The sequence below is a fragment of the Drosophila obscura genome, unplaced genomic scaffold (assembly GCF_018151105.1).
Source record: "Drosophila obscura isolate BZ-5 IFL unplaced genomic scaffold, ASM1815110v1 contig_58, whole genome shotgun sequence".
In the NCBI taxonomy this organism is placed as follows: Eukaryota; Metazoa; Arthropoda; class Insecta; order Diptera; family Drosophilidae; genus Drosophila; species Drosophila obscura.
The window spans coordinates 210,723-235,550 of record NW_024542848.1 but is presented as its reverse complement, the minus strand read 5'-3'; the positions used below and the strand labels follow the sequence as shown (position 1 = coordinate 235,550).

Sequence of the window (24,828 nt, the reverse complement as noted above, 5' to 3'; positions counted from 1 at the left end):
AAAAAAGCATATACTTCGGATACTTTTCCCGTATATACCGACCTTTTTGTTTTTTGATCTGAGTACTGCCTTCCGTACAGAGTCTAGAACACAGTTTTTGCCGGAAAAGATTTCTTATCGCTTTCATACGAATATCAACCCTGATTCTGTTCGCGAGGTATTGTTTTGGATCTGAGTACAAGGCTTAAGGGACTAAAAACCGAACGATTTGAGACGAGACCACCTTATATAAATGCATCATGCCCAGGGCCTTCGGCTGGGGTGCTGGGACCATTCGGCTGTGGTGCTGAGGCATTCGGGTCGAGAGCTGGGCCATTCGGCAAGTTGACGAAATGTTCGACTCATGACGGGACGCGAAAGCAAGACGAAAATTGCAAATGTATATGGTATGTTTATGGTATATTTGGAAAGTAACATGGCACATTTCTGAGAGTCAAACAGTATATTTTATCGATACGTGGTGTGGTCACACTGCAGCTCAAAATTGTTTGCTTGAAACGAGTATTCGACACGGACACTGGACAGTCACACGGTTTTGAAAACAAATTAAGTGTTTTACTTGGAAAAAGTAATAGGAATATGCCATTAATACGTACTGTTGTTTCTTAAAGTTTCAGTGTTTTATGTGCGTGTAATAAATACATATGCTTACATGCATAATCCTATGAGAAGAAACATATGTAAATTGTAAGTGTAGAATATTATATATTCACTCTTCTTGCGTTTGTATCTCTTATTAATTGCGTACATACTTGTTTTGCTAGAGTGACCATGTATAACCATGGCATGTGAAACATGCCAACCCGGTAAGCTGAATGCTAGTTCGCATATGTGTATATGTAGGTACTGTAATTACGTACATACATACATTATGTTTGCAACTCCGTCGGAGACATTACTGTTTGTTTTTAAATGGCTGCTCAGAAGCTGTCACTTTTTAATTTTAGTAGTTTTCTTTCAATAATATTTGACTAATTTTGTTGTTTACCAGTTAAATAATTCTTTGTCTCTGTTCACGATCAATTGATTGATTCTGCAACAATCAGCTCTTTTCATCGAATATTAGACATACAGCTGTGTTCAATGAAATAGTAGTGCCGCACCTAATCACTTTCAAAACTCTTTTTGAGACATTTCCAGTTATCCAAATTGAACAAATGATACCTTTTTAAATAGACTGGACTGTTAGCATTAGAAAACCGAAGAAATATCCATACATTTCAGTTCCATTTTCTAGTTTTACATGACATAAGCCGAATACCCATAAAATATGCTGTTCAATGAAATAGTAGTGTTTTTTTAGAAAATTTAAAAATATAACGAAACTCAAATAAAAACATATATTTCATTTTCTTCATGTTTCTTGAGCTTTAATATTGAGGTTTTTATCAATTTGGTTTTCATTGCGAACTTGCACCGGCCGGATATGGGTCATTAATCTCTTGCCAACGCTTCAATAGGATTTGAGCCAATAATCCATGAACCACTTGCTAAAACTTGGCTCTGGTTGACGGATTTTCAGTTGCAACAATGTATTTGGTATTCTCCCATAAGATTTCGATGAGATTAATATCCAGTTGGACAGTTGGCCATGGCAAAACGTCGATCTTTTCCGATAAAAATCAATTCCTAGCGAGCTCTTTTGGGTATTTTAAGTCATTAACCTGTTAAAAGATCCTTTTAACATGAATTTTTAATATGAATGTAATGTATTCTAAAGTATACCTACATACACAGTTTCGCTCAAACCATACTATACTCAAACGCCAGGCTAGAAAGTACTAGCTTATATGAGCTGGGCCCCATAAGGCTCAGCCTAGCATGCCCAATGATATTTTTTTCATGATTTTAAGTGGTTATCGGATTTCTGTGAATGCCAAACATAATCTTTTGAGTTTATCTTACCATATAATAAAACTTTACTATCATCAGTCAAAAGCATTTTTGTCACTGTGAACACAGGCCATTCCACATGCGATTTTCCAAACTGAAGTCGTGCACCCATGTACTCTCAGATCCAAACGCGGAGCTTTCTGGGACTTCTTGCATTCAAATAATGTATAATAGACCGTCTAAAAACTAAGACCGTCGCTGACAGAGCGATTTAAATTTTTTTTCATAATTTTTGAGGATATTAAAGGCCTGGTCTTGCCTTCGACCATCGCCGACCATCCTCTAAAAAATATAATTTTCCCATACAAAATCGATTTCCAGTCTAATTATTTTAGTTAATTGGGTTAAATACAATATTGAGAGTGCATACAACTTAGTTTTCAATCCCATTATACCTCCGCCTTAAGTTTTTAGTCTAACTCTTAGGTCTTCTCTTCTGGACCGAGCAATGATTTTTTCAACGCTTCAAAATCAAAAGTACCGCTATGTCCAAAACTTTCTTTCATCAAATTATTCGATATATAAATTGAGCTTGCGAATGGTGGCTTATTTAAATTAATTTGCTTTGTTTTTTTATTTTTAAAAATTAATTAAACCTAGCACTACTATTTCATTGAACAGTAGATATCATGGGTAGTTGTCTTAAGTCATGAAAAACAAGAAGATGGAATGCAAATGTAACAGGGTTTCTTTTGAGTTTCTAATGCTTACATTCCAGGCTTTCCGTAAAGGTATCACTTGTTCTATTTGAAAGACTTTAACTATCTCAAAAAGAGTTTTGAAAGTAGTGAGGTGCGGCACTACTATTTCATTGAACACAACTGTACATACATATTCATGGATCGTGATCCATGATTCCATTGATCCCATCATTTTTATTATGCTGATCTACCTAATATTTTATGTTATGTTTTACTTGTTGAAAATCACTGGAACTGCAAAGTTTTCAGTGCAAACACATCTATGACCCTCAACTAGTATTACCGCGCGTAGGGTTCCTTATAATAACAACCTGTCTCCCACACATACAAACTACATATAATCCTGCAATATCGTTTTTTAACCAGAAATTAGACTCAACATGGCAGATCTTATGCGTTTGAGTAATGTGGATGTTGTTATTCAGAAAGAAAAACTCGGGTCCCCAACTGCCTGCTCTGATGACTGTAACATGGCTGCACTTGGCAGTTTGGGTGTGATGGCTGGTGGTGGCATTGATTTGACTGATTTGGCGCAGGAATTGGATCAGGATGAGTTTGAGGGAACACATTTGATAAACGGTAAGTTTAATAAGTAGTTAGTTACAATGGTATAATTAAAACTGGTACGTTTCATATGACCATATATTTGAAAATTTAGTTAAATAAGAAGGCGCCAAAGGGCGCACACTTCACGAGGCAGAGTGTGTGAGCGAGAGAAAAAATGAGTTAGCACAGCAGCGATGGAAGCGGGAGCTTGCTTAGCCACTGCAAATTAATTTGTTTATTCTGACTATAGTAATGATTCGATCTGATCCAGATTCGACAATTTGGTAGATATGGTAGATTTTATAACTGGTATTCGATGGGGTTACCGATATATTAGTTTTCTAGTCGAATTAGATTTGTGTAACGCACAAAAGGAAACGTTTCCGACCCCATAAAGTATATATATTCTTGATCAGCCATAATAGACGGATCGATAGCAATGTCTGTCTGTCCGTAGTCACAATTCACAATTTTAATAATACGAGAAACCCGAAAACGTATGACCATATCTACCAAACTGCTGAATCAGTTTTTAGTAGTTTTTAGATGTAGCGCCTTTTTTCATTTAACTTAAGTATCTTACATTTGGTTGTAATAAACAATGCCATTCTGAAAAGCTAATTGATGCAGCTATAAATTTGACACTTTGTGATTACCGTTTGGGAAATATGAAGCTTTCAAATGCAAAGTTATGATTTTTGTGCGGTATTTTTTACTACATTTTGACTTTAAAAACTGAGGAAAAGTCCAAAAAATATGTTTGGTTCTTTATTTTTTGTGTATAGGTGTATTAAGGTTCATTAAAATCTATGGATAAACGGTGGAGCTAAAATTCGTTAACAAAACCTCAAAAGTGAAAAAATAGACAAAAAATACTTTTTGGAAGTTTGCGGGCCCAATTGCCAATTGGAAACAAAGTACACGAAACGGGTTTGAATTTTTTGTACCTGAACGTGTTCCTTTGGCATTGGACGGTTCAGCAAAGGTATTTTTAAGGTAAAATTATAACAACAGATTTTAATGAACAATACCTTAAAAGACGCATAATTAATGCGTCTATCTAAAACTAAAAATGCATGCCAAGAATTATTTTTTTTTCTACTTTTCCTGAGTTTTTAAAGTCAAAATTCGGAAAAAAAATTCCGCAAAAAAATTATGAAATTTGAATTTGAAAGCTTAATATATTCCAGTCGTTAAGCTGCAGATACAAAGGGTCTGGGTCGGATTTATAGCTGCACTTGTCAGCTTTTCAGAGCTGCAAAGTTCTATGCAACCTGATGAAAGATACTTAAGTTATTTGAAAAATAGAAGCACTACCTCTGAAAAAAACATTAAAAAATACCGATTTAAAAAAATTCTTTAAAAAAAACTAAACCATAAAAAAAAACCATAATTCGTTAAAAAAAATGTAAACCCCTAAATCTAGAAGAAAAAGTTATTTTGGGCCACAGCCTAATTCTAGTGTTGACTAGTGTAATACTTATTTTTGTATTTTTTTAACTTTTTTTATTTTTTACTTAGCTAAGATTTTCCTTGATAAACATACTCAACCTGTAAAACAAAGCTTACTTGTTTCAAAACATTCAACTGTTAGCGTCCATAGAAACCATTTCAAGAAGTTGACGAATTTTTCGATACGTAATACGATACCATAGCTAGGTTAATTTACTCCGTTCTTAGCCCGCAATGTTAAAGAAACTACTTAACTCGTGCTTCGTCAGCGATAAGCTTAGAGCAGAGCATACACGCTATTATTTCAGAATACGTTAGCAAAAAGGTATCAAATATTTCACTCTGCTGCGTCTGTCGCTACTTTTAATTTTTTTTGCTTCTGCTTTGACTGTGACTTCATATTTTTTCAGAAACGTAAACAGCAGAAACTGTTCATTTAAAAAAAACGAAGAACAAAAGTGGTTTTGATAGTAGGGATAAGTAAGCAGTTTTAAAGCTTCAGAACTCGAAGACAGCTTGTTTCTAGTATTTAAAATAAACCCATTTACTTACAGGGGAACGTCCGGCGATCATTGCGCCTCCGGAAAGTGAATGGTACCATGGGCGGTTAGATCGATATTCGGCAGAGTCGCGTCTACGTGGAAGCAGCAAATTAGGAAGCTATTTGGGTGCGTAAAATGGGCAATCTCATATAGAAACGTAATAAATTTGTTCATACCTTATTTTAAATGATTAATATGTCTTGGACAGTGCGTGAAAGTGACCGTAAGCCTGGCTCTTACGTTCTTAGTTATTATGGACGCACCGGCATAAACCATTTTCGGTAAGTAGAATTTAAATTTGTTTCCCTGGGGTAGAACCCATTTTAGTTTTTATTATATTTATTTAAGTATATAAAACTCAACCTGAAATAACAAAAAGTTTTAAAAACAAATTAATACAAAAAATGTAATTAATAAAGTACTGAAAACTGCCTCTATCTGGATGGTAAATAGGACCGTTACCTTTTGAATGAAACGTGTTTTTGCATAACGAATCATTTTATTTTTCAACATAGTCTCCTCGTAGCTCAATAGATTTTGTCCAACATTTCTCAATTTTTTATTCCTTCCAAAAAAATTTATCGAGGTCCTGGTGTCATGGTGATGTTTGTGAGATGACTTAAACGTAGGAATCCAACTTTTTTTTCAGCCGAGCCATTTCTTCAGGTTTGAAAACAAGGAATATTCAGATATATCTGGAGAATAGGGCGGATGATGGAGCTTTCGTAGCTTGATTTGTGAAAAAGTGGAAAATTGTCCACTTTTTTTTGCAGTAGTTTCTGCACGTAAATTCTTGATAAATGCCTTTGATACTGTCATCCATGTTATATTATTAGAATTAGTTGTAGTACTAAGTAATATTGAGTCATAATAGTTTCTGCACGTATATTCTTGATAAATCGCGGTCCATCAATGGTCTTTTTATACCCGTACTCGAAGAGTTAGCGGGTTAAGCGGTAGGAGGGTGGATTTGCAACTGAAAATTAATTTTTTTATTCTGGCTATAATAAATCAGATCGGATGATGCAGATTCGGCCATCTGATAGATATGGTCATTCTCTACGATACTCCGTTTTCTGGGCGGAAGGGGCGTGGCTACATTTTGAAATACACTTGTAGAATATCATATGAGTCTGGAAACTAGAACTAGCTATGAAACAAGACGGACGGACAGACAAAATTTGCTATATCGACTCAATCAAATCATTATTATAGCCAAAATGAAATTCATTTTTGGTTTCCAACCCACCCTTTCAGCGCTGCAGCCGCTACTCATTCTCTCTCTCGCTCACACACACTGCAGTGTGTGACCTCTGGCGAAAGGAAATGTATAATCTACATCAGGAGTGCCCAAAATCAGCTTACGGCAGAGCACTTACCAATAATCCCAAACAAAAACACAAATACGAATAAGGGAACGTGCGAACTCGAAGAAAAGACAACAACAAAATCATAACAAAAGTCGGGTTAACACCAATCAGAGAAGAGACAAAACCGGTTTCTGCTGGGCGGATCGCATACACACAAAGTTATTTGCATGTGTTGGGTTTGTGCTGGTACACAGAACAAACTGTGTATGCATACAAGAATTGGTTTCCTATGCTGGGGGCAATTACAAAAACGAAAGGGCTCGCAGGGCAATGGGCCTGGGCATCGCTGATCTACATTGTAGATGTAGATGACAGATGTAGTAAAAAAATGTAAACAATAGTTTAAAATTCCACATAAATCATAAGTTCACATATGTATTTGTATTTACTACGATTGAGTACGGGTACGGGCCGCGACGACGCCACAGAAGCGATTAACAAGGTTCCACCTCGTTTTTTGTTGTATTTGATTCTGCCATCCGTTTAATGTTATTAGGCGTTGTTAGTATTACGGCATAAACATTAGAGTCTTAATAGTTTCTGCACGTAAATTACGTTAAATCACTTTCCATTGATACTGTAATCCGTGAGGTGTTAGTAGAAGTAGTTAGTATTGAGACCCATAGTAAATCGTACTTAATCAATTCGTATTTTTCCATCCATTTCAATATGATAGAAATGGGTGGACCGAGTGAACGAGCAACAGTCATTATTTTTTCAAAATATGATCACTAATTTTTTTGCATTCTACTGTAATATCAATTAGGTTTACATGTCTCCTCTCTGAGAGAAGTCTTCTTTCTCTTAAAATCCTTATGGTGCTTTTTTACTGTAGGCAATTTTTCAGCAAATTCAGTATGCAACATAGCACAAAGGCTCTCGATCTTTTATAAGACGACTACGTAATGCAGAATACAACCCCCAGACTAATATCTAAAACCAATAAGTATGCAGGGCCAAGGATCATGGTATGGACTTGCTTTTCGTATTATGGAGGTGTTTTCAATACATGGCACAAAATGTCTAAGTAAATGTATAGGAAATAATGCTGCTTGCCCTTTTTTTTGTGTGTTTCCATGAGGAAAATGGTGCAAAACAGACCAGGAAGGAAGATCGAAAGTGGTTCGAGAACAGTGTATTTAATGAAGGGGTCGGCAGCGTCGTATCAAAGACAATATAAGTATAAGATGCATAACGCTCATACATTTCAATTGCCATATGCAAGACAATTTTTCGGCCAGCGACGAAATTCGCGCCATCTCGCTCGCACAAATTTGAGAGCGTACGAATTTAAAAATAGAATCCGCTTGCATGTGTGAGTACACACAGAAAAGCAAGTGCGTATGTGTGCGTACTTGTGCGAAGCGGACGATTTTCGAGACGAAAACCTTTTAATGAGTTGAGAAACGAAATTATTTACCGGCGTTGAATACATCGCATGATGAATACCCTAATGACAATTATTCCAATGTGAAGTCATGTATTAATATATGATATACATATATAATATATATTACTATACGATTATACCATCTGAAAAGAAATTATCATTGGAGGGATATATACATATAATATATGAGTTTTTTAATATTGGGGTGGTAAGCGTCTTGCAAAATTAACTTACACTTATAAAGTGAAGGGTATATCTCGACAGCGCTGTAAAAAACGTATGCATGTGCACACATACAGTCGTCGCGACGACTCGGCTCGGCTGTCGCATCGGCAAAAAACCAACTTCGTGTGCCTTCGTATGCTGTATGCATACAAGAGAGCGGCTGGCTCTAGAGAGCTATCTCTCTCTAAAAAATTTCAAGAGAGCCTGGAGCCAGCTCTAGAGCCAGAATGAAAAATTCGTGTGCAAAAATTTCGTATGGCGTTATTTATCTTTTACTAATATTGTCTTTGGTCGTATGAACTGTGTGCATACGGAAAAATTTCGGGCAGCGCAGTCGGTAGACGTACAGCGTACAAGCTTCGTGTGGCTCGACTCGGCTGCCGCAGCGGCAGAGATGTAATGTAATGGCATGCTTAGTCCCCTGATATGTTTTAGCTTTGCGCTAAAGTAAAAAAATATGTTTCAAATACGATAAAAAAAATGCGGTTGGTGAAATCAGAAGTTAGGGAGAGAGAGAAAGAGAAAAAGAGAGGTTTGACAGGTTTGACAGGTTTCTCTCTCAGTTCAACGTGGTAACGACGTATATCCGGCGACAAAACACCATATTTCCGCGCGGACGTGTAACGTTAAGCTCTGCGCTCATATGACGACCTCAGCAAAAAAGGAGTGTTAAAAGTCATTAAGCGCTGTGCTAATTTTAAAGTTTCTTCTCATTTTTTTTTCCAAAATTGTATATCATGAAAATATCTATATATCTATATCTGTATCTATATATCTATATCTATATATCTATATCTATCTATATTCATTCATAAATTAGCCCTATAACTGCTGCTAAAGTCAATTTTGGGCAACTTTTCGTTTTCGAGATTTTTGCAGAAAACCAAGCCATTCGCACGGTTTCCGCGGCGATCAATTCAAACTCACATTTCAGCAAAAATTTGGGCAATATATTGATGCAAATTTCTGTTTGTGTTTTGCATTGATGTCTCTTTGAAATGGTTATGTTTCCACGCAAATATGATTATAATCACCGTATTTTTATACCCGTACTCAAAAAAGAGTTAAGGGGTATTAGATTTGTGGTAAAAGTGGATGTGTGTAACGCAGAGAAGGAAACGTTTCCGACCCCATAAAGTATATATATTCTTGATCAGCATCAACAGCCGAGTCGATATAGCCAATTCTGTCTGTCCGTCTTGTTGAGCGCCTAGATCTCAGAGACTATAAGAGCTAGGGCAACCAAATTTGGTTTCCAGAGTCATGTGATATCATACTGCTACAAGTGTATTTCAAAATTTCGCCCCGCCCCCTTCCGCCCACACAAAGGACGAAAATCTGTGGCAGGCACATTTTTAAAGATACGATAAGACTAAAAACGCAGTATCGTAGAGAATGCGCATATCTACCAGACTGCTGAATCTAAATCATATCAAATCATAATTTTAGCCAGAATGAAGAAATTAATTTTCAGCTGCTTCACCCGTCTCCCTCTGAATGAAACACGCTACTGATTCTCTTTCTCGCTCGCACACTCTGCCGCGTTCAGTGCGCGAGCAACCCCTAGCGGAGGAGATGTAGAATCTAAATGGTACATGTTTAATATACATGTTAGATGTATAATATACATAATATATGTAGATGTAGATAACACATGTAGCAAAAAAATGTAAAATGTAACATTTTTTTTTTGTAATTCTAAAATTCTAAAAAATCATATGCTCAAAAATGTATATACTGACTGAGTACGGGTATAAGTAGAGCACGTTCCTTCTCGTTTCTATTATGATATAAAATAATTGATTTTTCAAAGCTGTACTTTTATAATTTCAAAGCAAAAAAAAAACATCCCATGTCGTGCGAGTCAAACAAAACAATGTACTATGCAACTCTAGCAGTTTCTGGCAACTCTGTGCATGGCAGCAATCAGCTGTTTAAAAAAAACAGACATCTGAATTTTATGGTAAACTTAATTAATATGCTTTTACCGAGACTGTTGGCCATCGAAGAACTACGGAGGCAACATATTAGAATTTGTATTGTATCCATGCAGCGCAGGCTTCTCAGATGCGCATAAGACTCAGTTTCGCGTTCAGACGATACGTATGTGGGTTTTGTGATTGTCTTCTCAAACTACTGCTTAGTTAGTTCATTACAATTACCAGTTTTTGGTAAAATGATCGCTATGCTTCTATTTGTGCTGCCATGGGTCTGCACTTAGCCGAACAGGGGTTTTTGACATAAATGCAATGGCTATAATGTGTAGAAATGGTTTGTTAGTTCTGTTTTGGCATTTTGAAGCGATGCCACTTGGTAGAACTACAAATGTCTACACATGTTTTCACTATTTGCACAAAAAGTATGCACACGTTTGACGTAAAGGAAGTTTTACTACAATGAGCTATTTTTTGTAATGCTTAATTAAAGAAAAACAGAATGCTTTCAATATAATTAATATTAAATATCTTGCTCCGAATTCGGCTTAAAAAATGTGGCATTACTGTATTAACTTCGAAAGTCGGAATCGCCCTAAGTGGCCACCTCGGACTGCAGCGGATTGAGCGCGGAATCGTTAAGTGAAAATTCAGTCTGCGGATTGGATAGTGATTTACCAAAATGCTTATTTTATTAACTTAACATGTATAATGTTAAATTATTTGGATGAGGGTTAACCATTAATTGAACAGCCTTTATGGGAAAGTAAGATTCGAATCGTTTTAGGTGAGTTTTATGGGTCTATTTAATCAAATCGCTGGATAAATTGTGAGTGATTTTGATTCCGGTGTCGGTGTGTGGCACCGCGGAATGGAATTGAGGTGATTTTCCAGCGGAAGTGATTTCTGTGGCAACTCTGAAAGTCTGGGTTTTGCACTTAAATGAAATTATTAGAATATTGAGATCATTTTTGTCCGTTTTTTAACTTTGACTTCACTTCAAAAAGTATATTTTTTTTTCCTGAAATATTATACGTGCTCTTTGAATATAGTCCATATTTCCGCAGCGGATCCGTTTGGCTTCTACATCGATAACAGTGACGCTACCTCGCACGAAAAGTTGAAAAACAACCCAAAAACTAGATGGTTTGGAAAATACGTTTTTCTTTAGAACTGTCTATGCAACGGACCAGGTTTTCATTGAATATTGATAAAAATGAATACACCCAGTAAGAGATACCAAAAACAGAAAATCTCAAACAGTTTACTTTTTATTCTACCTGAAAGATGCAGTATGCTTTTTAAACTTGAATTTTTGGATCGGATCTATCGGATTCGTGTATTGGATTTATCCTGTGCGTCGTTTAAAGTATTGCTTATCAAAATCTATGGAGAAACGGCTGAACTATTGGTTGAACAAAAACCCTCCCAAAATCACATTTTAACTTTTGGAACGTTGCTAGAACAACCAGATGCTTAAGATGCTTAAATTATGTAAAAAAAATAAAGCTCTACCAAAGTATACCAATTTTTTAAAGTTCTTTAAATTAAATTTCTGCCATAGAAAAAAATGATCACACACCGTCCACCGTCAACGACTTCAGACGTATTTTTGTATCGCTCCGCCGTTAAAATCAATTAATCGCAAATTAATTCGGGAAAAGGCGCTCGGGGTATGCATGGGTACTAGTGTTTGTGCTGCCCATGAAAATCATCCAATCGTAAAGAAAGAATAATAGAAATAATAGAAAAGAACAAATGTCAACGTATAAGATCACCAGCTCGGTAAAGAGCACAAGCACAGTAACCAAAGTCAAAATGAGCCAAGCCCGGCTACAGAAACAAGATGAGCGTCGGCTCTCGCAAGTAAAAAAACACGCGTACTTGTCTATACGCTCGCCAAAGGTAGCAGTACCAACAACAACTGCATCACTGCAAGTGAACGAGGAGAGAGCACGCTCTCTCTCTCTCTCTCTCTCTCTCCCCTGTGCCCATCTCCCGACTCGTACTGCCTAACCAACGATTTGTTAATATCGACAACAACTAGTACAATGCCCTCGCTTAAACTGTGTCCTTAACCACAACAACGACAACAACAACCACTGAAATTGCTCAGCGCCCGGTACTGTCGACCCACTGCGACACGCCCCACCTCTCCCAACCGATAAGTTCGAAAAACGCTAACGGAGCGTTACTTCAGACTAGGTTCAATCGCTATCTGAAAATCAAAAGAAATCTGAGCCCACAAACTGCGAAGAATAATAATGAAGCTAAAATAACCGAGAACACTGTGCCACATAAGGCACTAACAAACAATAGATTAACCAAATAAAGATGAGATCGCCCAAACATCCAAGGCCGCCACCTATTTATGTTCGTCAGGCAAACTGGTCAAAAAAAGATCTGATAAAATTGGCGCAAACACATTATATGTCACGTCCATAAAATACAAGTCAATGACGAACAAAACTATCGATCTGTTGCGAAATACCTCGAAAATTAAAAAATGAATTACTACACCTACCAACTTAAAAATAGCAAAAGATTACAAGTGGTTATCAAAGGAATCGAACCAACAGTCCCAATCAATGAGATAATAGATGGACTTAACGATAAGGGCTTCGAAGTCAAAATGGCTATGAACATAATAAATAGAAATAAAATTCCGCAGCCAATGTTCAAAGTAGAACTGACACCTGAAAGTATGCATATAAGTATAAATAAAGTTCAGCCAATATACAAGCTTCAATACCTACTGCACCGTAGGATCACCGTTGAGGAACCGCACAAACGAAATGGACCGGTCCAATGCACAAATTGCCAGGAATATGGACACACGAAAACCTATTGCACTCTACGGGCAGTCTGCGTTGCTTGTGGTGATGTTCATCTCACTGAGGCCTGCCCCGTAAATAAGGAGGATCCATCTGCCAAAAAATGTAGCAACTGTGTACTGCCAACTATAGAGAAAACCTACCTCTGTCTATAATGAATTGAAAAACTGCCTAAACCAACAAATAACTGCAGCTCGCAACCCGGTAGTCCGAGAAAACCATATATACCATCATCTACGACTCCAGGAGTTTCTTTTGCTTAGGCGTTAAGTTACAACAACGGGTCGTACGCCTCAGTCTCTAAGCCGACACTTCAACAAACCACTGCAGGAATAATGCAGCATCAGGCATCAAATCAGATCCCAGAAATTACTGCCCAACATACCCCCGCAAATCCATCCAATTACCTAGTGGAATTGAGTCAATGCTGGTAACTATAACAAACACAATGGTAGCTATACAACAAACGATGCAGGAGCTTATGCGCAACCAAAATCTCCTCCTGGAGCTCCTAATCAAACAGAAATCTGTTTAAATGTCCTGTCTAAATATATGTTTCTGGAATGCAAATGGCATTTCGCAGCACAAATGCGAGCTCTTACAGTTCCTCGCTCAACACGACATTGACGCCATGCTCATATCAGAGACTCACCTAACAAATAAAAACTATTTTCACCTCAATGGCTATAACTTCTATGCGACAAATCATCCCGATGGTAAGGCACATGGAGGTACTGGCGTTCTGATCAAGAATCGCATTAGGCATTATCCATTGCCTTCATTTGCTACACCTTATCTACAGGCAACAGCAATTCATATTGAAATTCAGAGCGGCTACCTAAACCTTGCCGCAGTATACTGCCCACCACGCTTCTGCATTTCCGAAACAGAATTTGTAACATTCTTCGACCTACTAGGTGACCGATTTATAGCAGCTGGTGACTAAAATGCCAAGCACATCCATTGGGGATCTAGACTTACCAACCCGAAAGGAAGACAACTATATGACGCTATAGTAAATCCACGAAATAAGCTAGACTTTATCTCTCCGGGCAAGCCCACATATTGGCCCACAGATTGATTGATTTTGCAGTTACACGAAGGGTGCTGCAAGCTCAGATTAATGAAGATCACTTTACAGATCTATCATCGGATCAGTCGCCCATTCTACTTCACCTTTGCGACCATCCACAGCTTTCGGAACGCCCACACTTTCTAACTTCTAGTAAAACAGATTGGCTCAAATACAGGAAGTACATAAGCTCTCATATTGATAGCTGCCCAAACATTAATTGTAAGGATGACATTGATAGGTCAATCGAAGCAGTAGTATTAGTACGTCACTGGCGGCAAAACACTCAACACCAATATTAGCAGCTTACACATTTTCCAATAGAAGTCGAATTTCTAGGCACATTGAAGTGCTGCTACGCGATAAAAGAAGGCTTCTCCGAGAGATGCAAGCCCATAGATCACCTGGCTCGAAAGTGCGGGTAAAAATGGCCAACCATAGATGAAAAAAACCGAGCTCAAATAGCTGTGCAGTATATTTCCCTACTGTGATATTCAGCAGCATGATGAAATGATGAAAAGCTGCTCCTAAATCGTATCAAAGAACACCTACACATCAACGGTGCCTTCCCGATGCACCAATTGGGATTTCACGAAAAACACGGAACCATTGAAAAAGTAAACCGTATAACCTCTGAGATACGAAATGCATTTGAAAGACGGGAGAGGCCTTAGAAAAATGGCTAGCAGACTGGCGCATACACGTAAACGAGCAAAAGTGCAAGCATGTCACCTTTACGTTAAACAGACAAACTTGCCTTCCATTATGTATGAACAATATCAACATTTCACAAACCACCGAAGTAACATACCTTGGTGTTCATCTGGATAGAAGGCTAACTTAGCGTAAATACATCGAAGCGAAGAGAAATCTACTTAAATTTAAAGCTAGTAATCTACATTGACTAATAAGCACCCGTTCACGACTGAAACTGGAGAAAAAAGTACTTTTGTACAATGCAGTTTTCAAACCCATCTGGACATACGGCTTCGAGCTATGGGGAAATGCTTGCGTTACTAATTTTGAAATAATCCATAGAGCTCAATCGAAGATTGGGGGCACCATGGTACATACGGAATTAAAATATCCATAAAGACTTAAATGTAGATTTTTAAAGATGAAATTGCCAAAGTATCAGGCCAAGCTTCAGGCCCATCCTAATAGACTTGCGCAGCCTTTAACTTGACACCCTAGCCATACACGACTCGGGCGAAGAGACCTCCCCACCCACCAATAATACTTAGCTAGGGACGTACTCCATATAATTAAGTGTTATTAATTAAATAAATGTAGATTAAGACTTGCATACTTTTCGTTAGTCTCTAATAGGGAAGATTCAATTAAAAAAAAAGCTTAACTTGTTTAAAGTCTCAAATCTAAAAAAAAAAAATGGTTTTGGTTTGAAGCGGAAAAATGGTGTATGTGTATGGGAAAAAATGGCACAGCCCTCGATATTCAAAACCTTGCCGTAAAACATGTTGGTGGCGTTATTATTTGGCGATGTATGGCGGCTAGTGGAGTTGGAAATATTGTCTTCAGTATATATTAAAAAAAATGTTACACCAAAGTGCCCCAAAATTGCGACTGGCCTTCTGAAACTTTTGGTTTCAGAAAGACAACGACCCGAAGCATACTGCTCATAATACAAAGCTTTGGTTGTCTTATGAAGTAAAAAATCAACTGAAATCGCCAGCGCAATCCGCAGATCTCGGTCTCATTGAACATCTGTGGGACTTCCTAGAGAGCAGGATCCGACTGCATACCATAACATCGAAGGATATGCTTAAAAGAGTCATCGTTGAAGAATGGACCCAAATAACGGACAAGGATACCAAAAAATTGGTCGAATCCATGAAAACTCGATTGGCGGAAGTAATAAAACTTAAAGGGTATCCAACTTCCTGTCATATTGCGAAAAAAAGGAATTTTTTTTGGTGTTTTTGTTTTGTACGAATATTTTTTCTGACCACAATCAGACTATTTTGTACATTTTGTGTTATATTAAAAACATACATTTAATAAAAATAATTAAAATTTAATAATAATAATTTAAATGTCGTTGCCCATAACAGCTAACCAAACCAATTTTTTGTAATATATCAATCATTTCATTCCTAAGAAATAGGCAATAATAACAAAAAAAAATGAGAAGCTTTTATAGAGCGAAAAACAAAAAATCAAAACAACTCGCATGTACTCATTTTTTAACTTTTCGTCATTTGCACTTATTTTCGCTTTCTCAAGCTTCTTATCAACAATAAACACACAGATTTAACTTGAAATTTCTTCTTAAATTCTTGCTATACTTATATTAAACTAAGATGTGTTTCTTACAAATCGAAGCAGAGTAATTGAATTTAATAAGTAGTGCCTATCTTGTGCTTAAAAATGAAAAAAGAAAATTGCTGAAAATTATATATACAAAAGAACCCTGTTACCTATATGAAAGACTTAGCACGTCAATAAGGACAAGAAACATTATGATATTTAAATACATGTACTTCTGCACAATTCTTTGTATATGCTGTTCGCATTTGAAACCAACTTCCCCAATGCCTTAAGGTAATAAGTGGCTCGAAGCAATTTAAAATCGCACTGGAGGAACATCTACGCACTGCCCAACTACAATAAATTTTTAAACTTTTTAACAGTGGGGATGGATGAACAGACAGAGACCTATAGAAGTTAAATTAAATGATGCTATATTATGTCAGTAATTGTTAGTTCAAAGGTTCAATTATAATTATAACTGTAATTACTCTTAACTTTGACTATATATTCTGAATGTTTAAATGTTAATAACTATTACAATTGTTGTGGCTAACGCCTTAATATATAAGTATTAATATGCTTGTCGCGCTAGGATGGAAAATAGAAAATACAAATACAATACTATAGCCAGAAATTATAAATAGTAGCTGATAGTGGCTGTTCGACACGTACTATTGCTGAAAAGCTTGGCATTAGTCAATCGGTGGTGAAAGAGGCAAAATTTTTTTCCCAAACAGCAAGTCTGAGGCCACCCTAGGTCCATAAACAGACTCAGACGCTAGACCTTTGATGTCGGAAATTAGGAAAAGTAAGTTGAACACACCAAAGGAAGCTTCTATGACCTGTATTTTTTTTTACTAGTACGCAAAGAGTATATTGCGTTTGTGGTAAAAGTGGAAGTGTGTAACACAGAGAAGGAAACGTTTCCGACCCCATACATTATATATGTATATATACTTGATCAGCATAAATATCCGAGTCAATATAGCCATGTCCGTCCGTCTGTCTGTCTTGTTGAGCGCCTAGATCTCAGAGACTATATGAGCTAGGGCAACCAAATTTGGTTTCCAGACTCATGTGATATCACACTGCTACAAGTGTATTTCAAAATTTCGCCCCGCCCCCTTCCGCCCCCACAAAGGGTGAAAATCTGTGGGAGGCACATTTTTTAAGATACGATAAAACTAAAAACGCAGTATCGTTGAGAATGATCATATCTACCAGATTGCCGAATCTGAATCAGATCGGATCATCATTATAGCCAGAATGAAGAAATTAATTTTCTGTTGGTTCTTCCGCCTACTTCAGCCAGAGACCCGCTACCGATCTCTTTCTCGCTCGCACACTCTGCCGCGTTCAGTGCGCGAGCAACCCCTAGCGGAGGAGATGTAGAATCTAAATGAAACATGTAAAATCTACATGTTAGATGAAGAATATACATTGTAGATGTAGATATCAGATGTAGCAAAAAAATCTGAAATGTAAAACTTTTTTTTTTATTCTAAAATTCTAAAAAATCATATGCTCAAAAATGTATATGCTGACTGAGTACGGGTATAAGTAGAGTCACGTCCCCAGAAGCGACTCGCACGTTCCTTCTCGTTTAATTTAAAAATTCTAAAAAATCATAAGGTTATAAAAGTTTATACTGACTGAGTACGGGTATAAGTAGAGTCGCGTCCCCAGAAGCGACTCGCACGTTCCTTCTCGTTTAATTTAAAAATTCTAAAAAATCATAAGGTTAAAAAAGTTTATACTGACTGAGTACGGGTATTAGAAGATTCGCGTCCCCAGAAGCGACTCACACGTTCCTTCTCTTTTGCTTAATGCTTAATTTTCGTTCGCGTGAACCTTTTTTGCATGGTCACAGAAATAGCACATTTTGATGACGCGGCAGCTAATATCGAGTTAAAAGTTGTTTTCGCAAAATTCTTTGTTTGCTTTTTAATATTTCGGTAACGAATAGATATCATTTATCGAAAACGTGCAAAAATGGGTCGTGGAAGGCATTGCTCATTTAAAAAGAGGAAGATTATATTCACACTAAGTGAATCTGGAAAAAAACTGTCTGAAATAACCGAAATAATGAAATGCTCCAGAAAGATGGTGTACAACGCACTCAAATTAGTGAAGTTAAGACCAACTTATTGGAATGGTAAAAAAATCGTAAGAAAAAGCCAAGAAAAACGGATTCAATGACGGATAGGCTCATAGTCTGGAAGAGCAAAGCAGACCCCTTTAAATCATCTCGAGAGATTATTAAATTAAATTAATGATGAATGTGGTACGGATGTGTCAAGGAGACTAGTGGCTAGAAGACTGAACAAAGCATCGCTCTTTGGACGCATCAGCAGGAAGAAGCCACTCCTGTCAAAACGAAACATCAAACTAAGATTGGGTATCGCACGGACCCTCCGGGATAAGAGTCTGAATTATTGGAAAAATTTACCATGGAGCGATGAAACTAAGATAAATAAAGTAGGAACCGATGGAAAAACATTTGTTCGTCGTCTAGAAGGTCAAGCTCTCAACCCCAGGTACACAACGAAGACCGTGAAGCACGGTGGCGGATGCATTATGTGTTGGGGTGCATTTTCCTAGCATGTTGTGGGTCCGCTCTACCGAATCAATGGCATAATGGATCGTTTCATGTATGCTGATATTCTCAAAAATCAAATGGAACCATTTACATTTGAGAATATGCCTGTAAAATGGATATTTCAACACGATAACGACCCAGAGCACACATCTTGCGTCTTTAAAAAGTGGTTGAAGGACGAATCCATCGAAGTTCTGGAGTGGCAGGCTCAAAGCCCTGACCTAAATCCTATAGAAAATCTATGGAATGATGTTAAGGCATGACCTATCCAGAAAAAAATTTGCCAATCTTGACGATTTGTGAACAGGTGTCAAAGAAGCTTGGAACATTCCAAAGGAGAGATGCCAAAAGCTTGTAGAAAGTATGGGACGTAGATGTAACGCCGTTATTGAAAATCGTGGATATTCAACTAATTATTAAATTTGTAAAACAATTATAGCTTTAGAGCTGATTCTCTATGAATTACACTACTCGACAAAATCGCCCTTTTTTTATTCAAGGATCAATTTTTTTTTTTATGAATTATGGTTATGGAAAAACAGCTTTAAGTAACGCATTGATTCGCCTTCCGTATCCAGGGCTTTAACAAAATTTTTCATTAATCCCAGCTTGTGAAAATATAAAGGATACCTGAACAGGTATCCTACCTCGGTTAACGAAAAAAGTATCTGTCAACAACATTTCATACCAAAGGAACGCAATCAGGTACCAAATGTACAACCCTTTTTCGTTTGCTTTGTTCCCAATTGGCAGATGGGCCCGCAACCTTCCAAAAGGTAGTTTCAAAGTTTCTCCATAGATTTTAATGAGCAATACCTTAAACGACGCATAATTAATGTACTTTATACACAAAAAATAGAGGACATAGAATATCATATTTTTTTTTCGACTTTTCCTGAGTTTTTGAAGTCGAAACTTCGTAAAAAATACAGCACAAAAATCATCATTTTTGCATTTCAATGCTTTATATTTCCCAGACGATAAGCTGAAATCATAAACAGTTTTGGTTTAACTTCTAGCTGTTTTAATTATTTTAATTATTAAATATCGTGTCGGGTAGTGTTATTGACAAAATTTTGAAATTGTGCTATTTCTGTGACCACCCATATTTCGTAATTTTTTTTATTTTTATCTCTTTTGTTTACAAAAATGTATACATTTTTCTTTATGAATTAATTAGTTAATCTATGAAGAGCCAATTCCATAAATTGTATGTTTTTTTGTGCTATTTATATGACAACGGCTGTACTTATGACGTTTACAAAGCGTTTCAAACGATTTTACATTCAGGCAGTGTACAAACATGCACGAGATGCTACATGTCGGAAGTACATTGTAAAATGTTACTGGCTTATAGTGTCAATACATATAAATTTATAATTACATATGACTGCTTTTTTATAAATATAACATTACTTCTATTGTCTTTAGGATCACAGCCGTATGCGGAGACTTTTACATTGGAGGGAGACAGTTCATTTCACTGAGTGATCTTGTTGGATACTACACATCATGCAGCGATTTACTTAAGCGCGAACGGTTGGTCATACCAGTAGCACCGCCGGAGCCAGTCAATGATAAGAAGCGTGTTGTAGCGATCTTACCGTATACGAAAATGCCTGAGACCGACGAGCTTAGCTTCCAAAAAGGCGACATTTTCTTTGTTCACAACGATATGGGCGACGGCTGGTTGTGGGTGACTGCTCATCGTACCGGAGAGCAAGGGATGATTTTTAGAGAGCTGGTGGATGATTTGGATGTATCTATCGATCCGAACACTGTATTTCCATGGTTTCATCCCAATTGTACAAAGAATGAAGCGGTCGACGTGTTAGTTAAAGGTATTTATCAATCTTAATTTTCAAATAACCGTTCAGAGAACTTAATGAACAAAATTATGATCATGTATTTATTCTAAAAATTTTTGTATTTGGCTATTTAGCTGGTCCCGGAAGTTTTTTAGTTCGACCCAGCGACAATTCGCCAGGGGACTATTCACTCTTTTTCCACATCAACAACCAGATCCAACGGTTTCGTATTGAGAAAAAAGGAGTGCGGTATTTAATGGGCGGGCGCACGTTTGAATGCCTTGACGCTGTGATTAATCGATATCGCAAGGAGCAAATTGTAGAGGGGCACTCGCTTAACCATCCCGTTGTTAATGGTGCACAAACCGAGTTTAATCAACAATATGTCGTGGAAAAAGCTGCTGAGAAAATCTATGCGACATTACGCGAGTGTCGTGACCAAATAGGCCTCAAAAAAATAAAAGGTATCAAACATCATGGTCATTTGAACAAGAAATCTGACAAATCGACCAAGTGGAAACAACTATACTTTGCTTTGATCAACGATGGCTGTGAAACTCAGCTGTGTTTTTATGACAATCCAAAAAAAACAAAACCCAAAGGCCTCATTGATCTGTCGTGTGCGTACCTTTATCAATGTCATGATTCACTCTGGGAACGCCCCTATTGCTTTCAAATTGTAGAGAGGGCTCTACCTTGTCTGGCCACGGTAACGTATCTATGCGCTCCCAGTCAGGAGAGCTATGTGGAATGGATAAATGCTCTCAAGGCGCAATGTGACTCACAGCTTAGTCGTGCTCAAAAGAAGGTGTCACGTCTCCGCGAACTGCGTTGTCTCAATCTTCATGTGCTGGAGGCACATCGCCTTCCATTCAAACTAGTGCCACACCCATATTGTAGTATCTCACTTAATCAGGTGAAAGTGGGAAAAACTCGTGTCAAGATCGCTCCCGAACCAGTTTGGGAAGAGGAATTCGTGCTAGAGTAAGTCTCAAAAATTAAGTGAAATAATCAAACCTGGGACCATAAATAATGATTACACTACTCAAAACCACTTCGAACCAAATCACGTGATTTTTTTAAAATAGATTTGGGGCTTTAAAAAGTCTTAATAATATATTTTTTTTCTATTAAACCTTTTTTTCATTAAAAAATTATGTCTGCTTTTTTCAGAGAAAGCGTTACTCTTTTTCACATAGCTTAAGTATTTTATACCTGGTTGTAATGTTATATACCATTCGAAAAGCTGATAAATGGACACAAAAAGTGGACCTGAACATTTTGAAGCTTCAACATACCGTCTGGAAAATGTTAAGCTTTTAAATGCAAAATTTATCATTTTTGTGAGGTATTTTTATACCCGTACTCAAAGAGTTAAGGGGTAAATTAAATTTGTGGTAAAAGTGGATGTGTGCAACGCAGAGAAGGAATCGTTTCCGACCCCATAACTGACGAGCAAATCTGTAACACGATATCTGTAGTCTCATTTCAACGGTCTGTATCTTCTGTTCTCTTTTATGCATGCTGAAGATCGTAATCTTGTTTTGTTGGTGATTAAGTCTACTATGTTTTCTGAAAATGTCTTGCCATTTGATACGCCGGAAGAAATTTGCCAAACCAAAATGTAATAAAAGTCAAATGTTACAGTTTTGCACTGTAGCCTATATTTTAAATGAATATTTTTATTGAAATTTTTTTGGTAATGAGTCCACATACCTTTTGATTTTTCGAGTTCCTTAATGCGATTTGGCATACTTTGGGTGTATCCTTGCACAAATTCAGGGGGTATAGAGTACCAAACGTCCTTGGTCCTCTCCCACAGCTCCCTCATTCCAGTTGGAGGGATCGCACATTTCCCCAGCTGCGATTTGACATGGCTCCATAAATTTTCAATTGGGTTCATGTCTGGAGATTGTGGTTGCCACTTCATACATTGAAATTTTGCTTCAATATCCAATTTTTTACCAAAATAGACGTGTGCTTTGGGTCATTGTCTTGCTGAAAAATACATTTTTCGGCAGCAAGACCCATGTTCCCGATCGCATCTGGCAGATTCTGTTGCAGAATGTTTAAATACTGCTCTTTTCGCATTATGCCATCAATTAAAATCAAAGGACCAACTGTATTTTTATGTATACAGCCCCAAACCATGATTGAGCCACAACCGTGCTTAACGGTTTGCCGCACAGTACTTGTGGACTGGATATTGGGATCTCTAGTCCAATACCAGGAGTGTCTGACTCAAAACGATTAATTTTTGTTTTATCTGAACCATATAAACTTATCCCACAGTCCAGTCACCAGTCACCAAAACCAACTTAAAGTCAGCGTCAAGCACGGTGGCAGTTCAATTATGGTTTGGGGGTGTTTTTATAAAAATGGAGTTGGTCCCTTGGTGTTAATTGATGGAATAGTATGAAAGGAACAATATTTAAGCATTCTGCAACAGAATCTTCCAGAATATGGATCTTGGTGGTGAAAAATCCATTTTCAGCTAGAAAATTACCCAAAACACACGTCCCTTTTGGTCAAAATTTGGGTGTCAAGGTTAAAAATTTAAGTCCATGAAGTATCCACCATAATCTCCCGATATAAATCTTATTTTAAAATGTATGGAACCATCTAAAATCGCAGCTGCTGAAATATGCGGTCTCTCCAAGTGCAATGATGGAGTTGTGGGAGAGGAAAAGGATGTTTGGTACGCTATTTAACCTGCAATGGTGAAACTCTACACCCACAAAATTGCAAATCGCATAGGAGAACTAAAAAAATTAAAAGGGCTGTGGACACATTATTAAAAAATTATTAATAAAAATATTTGTTTAAAATATAGCCGCAGTACAAAACTGTAACATTTGACTTTTTTTACATTTTGGTTTCAAATTTTCAAAAAAAACTAGTTAAATGATTCACCAACAAAACATATCTTTAGCATGCATAAAACAGAAGACCAGCTACAGGCCGTTGAAGTGAGAGTACATAATTAGTGTTACAGTTTTGCTCTTCAGTGTATATTCTTGATTACCAGCAATAGCCGAGTCGATACGGCCATGTCTGTCTGTCCGTCCGTCTGTCCGTCCGTCTGTCCGTCTTGTTTGTCGCCTAGATCTTAGAGACTAAATTTTTTTTCCAGACTCATGTGATATCACACTGCTACAAGTGTATTTCAAAAGCTTGCCCCGCTCCACAAAGGACGAAAATCTGTGGAGAATGAGCACATCTACCAGACTGCCGAATCTGAATCAGATCGGATCATAATTATAGCCAGACTGAAGAAGTTCATTTTCAGTTGGTTCCCCCGCCTCCTTTAGCAAGAGACCCGCTCAGTTCAGTGTGCGAACGCCCCCTAGCGGAGGAGATGTAAAATATAAATGGTACATGTAGAATCTATATGTTAGATGTAGAATATACATTGTACATGTAGATTTAGATAACAGATATAGCAAAAAAAAAATGTAAAGTGTACATTTTTTTTTAGTTCTAATATTCTAAATAATCATAAGCTCAAAAATGTATATACTGACTTAGTACGGGTATAATTGGAGTCGCGTCCCCAGAAGCGACTCATTCCTTCTCGTTAATTTTTCTATTAAGAAAAATCATAAAATAAAGCCTAGTACTCGCATCCGAAAAAACAGCTTGCGAACAGAATCAGGGTTGATATTCGTATGAAACCGATTAGAAATTTTTTCGGGCAAAAAATGTTTTCTAGGCTCTTTGCGGAAGACAGTACTCAGATCATCAAAAAAAAGGCGGTAGATACTAGAAAAGTATCTGATGGTATTTACTGGTATTCGTTGGTATGTTGATAGTCCCTCGTAAAAGATATCAATTTTATATCTTCTGCTAGCAAACACGAACGTAAACATAGCAAAATGAGAACAAAAAAGCAAAAATGAAATATTTAAATAATGAAGACAAATAGAATCTAATTACGGCAGCTATATGAATGACAATTATATGGATATTATAATATATATTATTTTTATTAATTTTTCTGAATCTAAAACAATATTGTGTGTAAAACATGTTGTCTTCACGGTGGTCGGCACTTCCCGTGCCGTTTCCATATGCTGCTGCTGCGTTCAGATAGCCTACCGGTTCGATCCAATACAGTAGGTAAAATACAAGGTCTTACAAGCCGTCGATAAAGTCATGTCGTAACATGGGAATAAGGTTATTAGACTCGTT

The 24,828-nt window shown here is 37.1% G+C and overlaps 1 protein-coding gene across 4 annotated transcripts in view; it reads left to right on the top strand.

The window, feature by feature from the left end:
• The first annotated feature begins 484 nt into the window (after positions 1-484).
• Positions 485-24,828, top strand: part of LOC111075961 (ras GTPase-activating protein 1) — a 39,629-nt gene continuing 15,285 nt past the window's right edge. Inside the window, exons 1-7 of one of the 4 annotated variants that reach the window (XM_022369504.2) lie at positions 485-687; positions 765-806; positions 2,961-3,173; positions 5,147-5,260; positions 5,343-5,415; positions 20,261-20,670; positions 20,772-21,621. In XM_022369504.2, coding sequence (XP_022225196.1) covers positions 782-806; positions 2,961-3,173; positions 5,147-5,260; positions 5,343-5,415; positions 20,261-20,670; positions 20,772-21,621 — 1,685 coding nt within the window. In that variant the 5' untranslated portion in view covers positions 485-687; positions 765-781. The remainder of the gene's footprint in view (positions 688-764; positions 807-2,960; positions 3,174-5,146; positions 5,261-5,342; positions 5,416-20,260; positions 20,671-20,771; positions 21,622-24,828) is intronic. The other 3 variants (XM_022369503.2, XM_022369501.2, XM_022369502.2) reach the window with 3 other exon arrangements.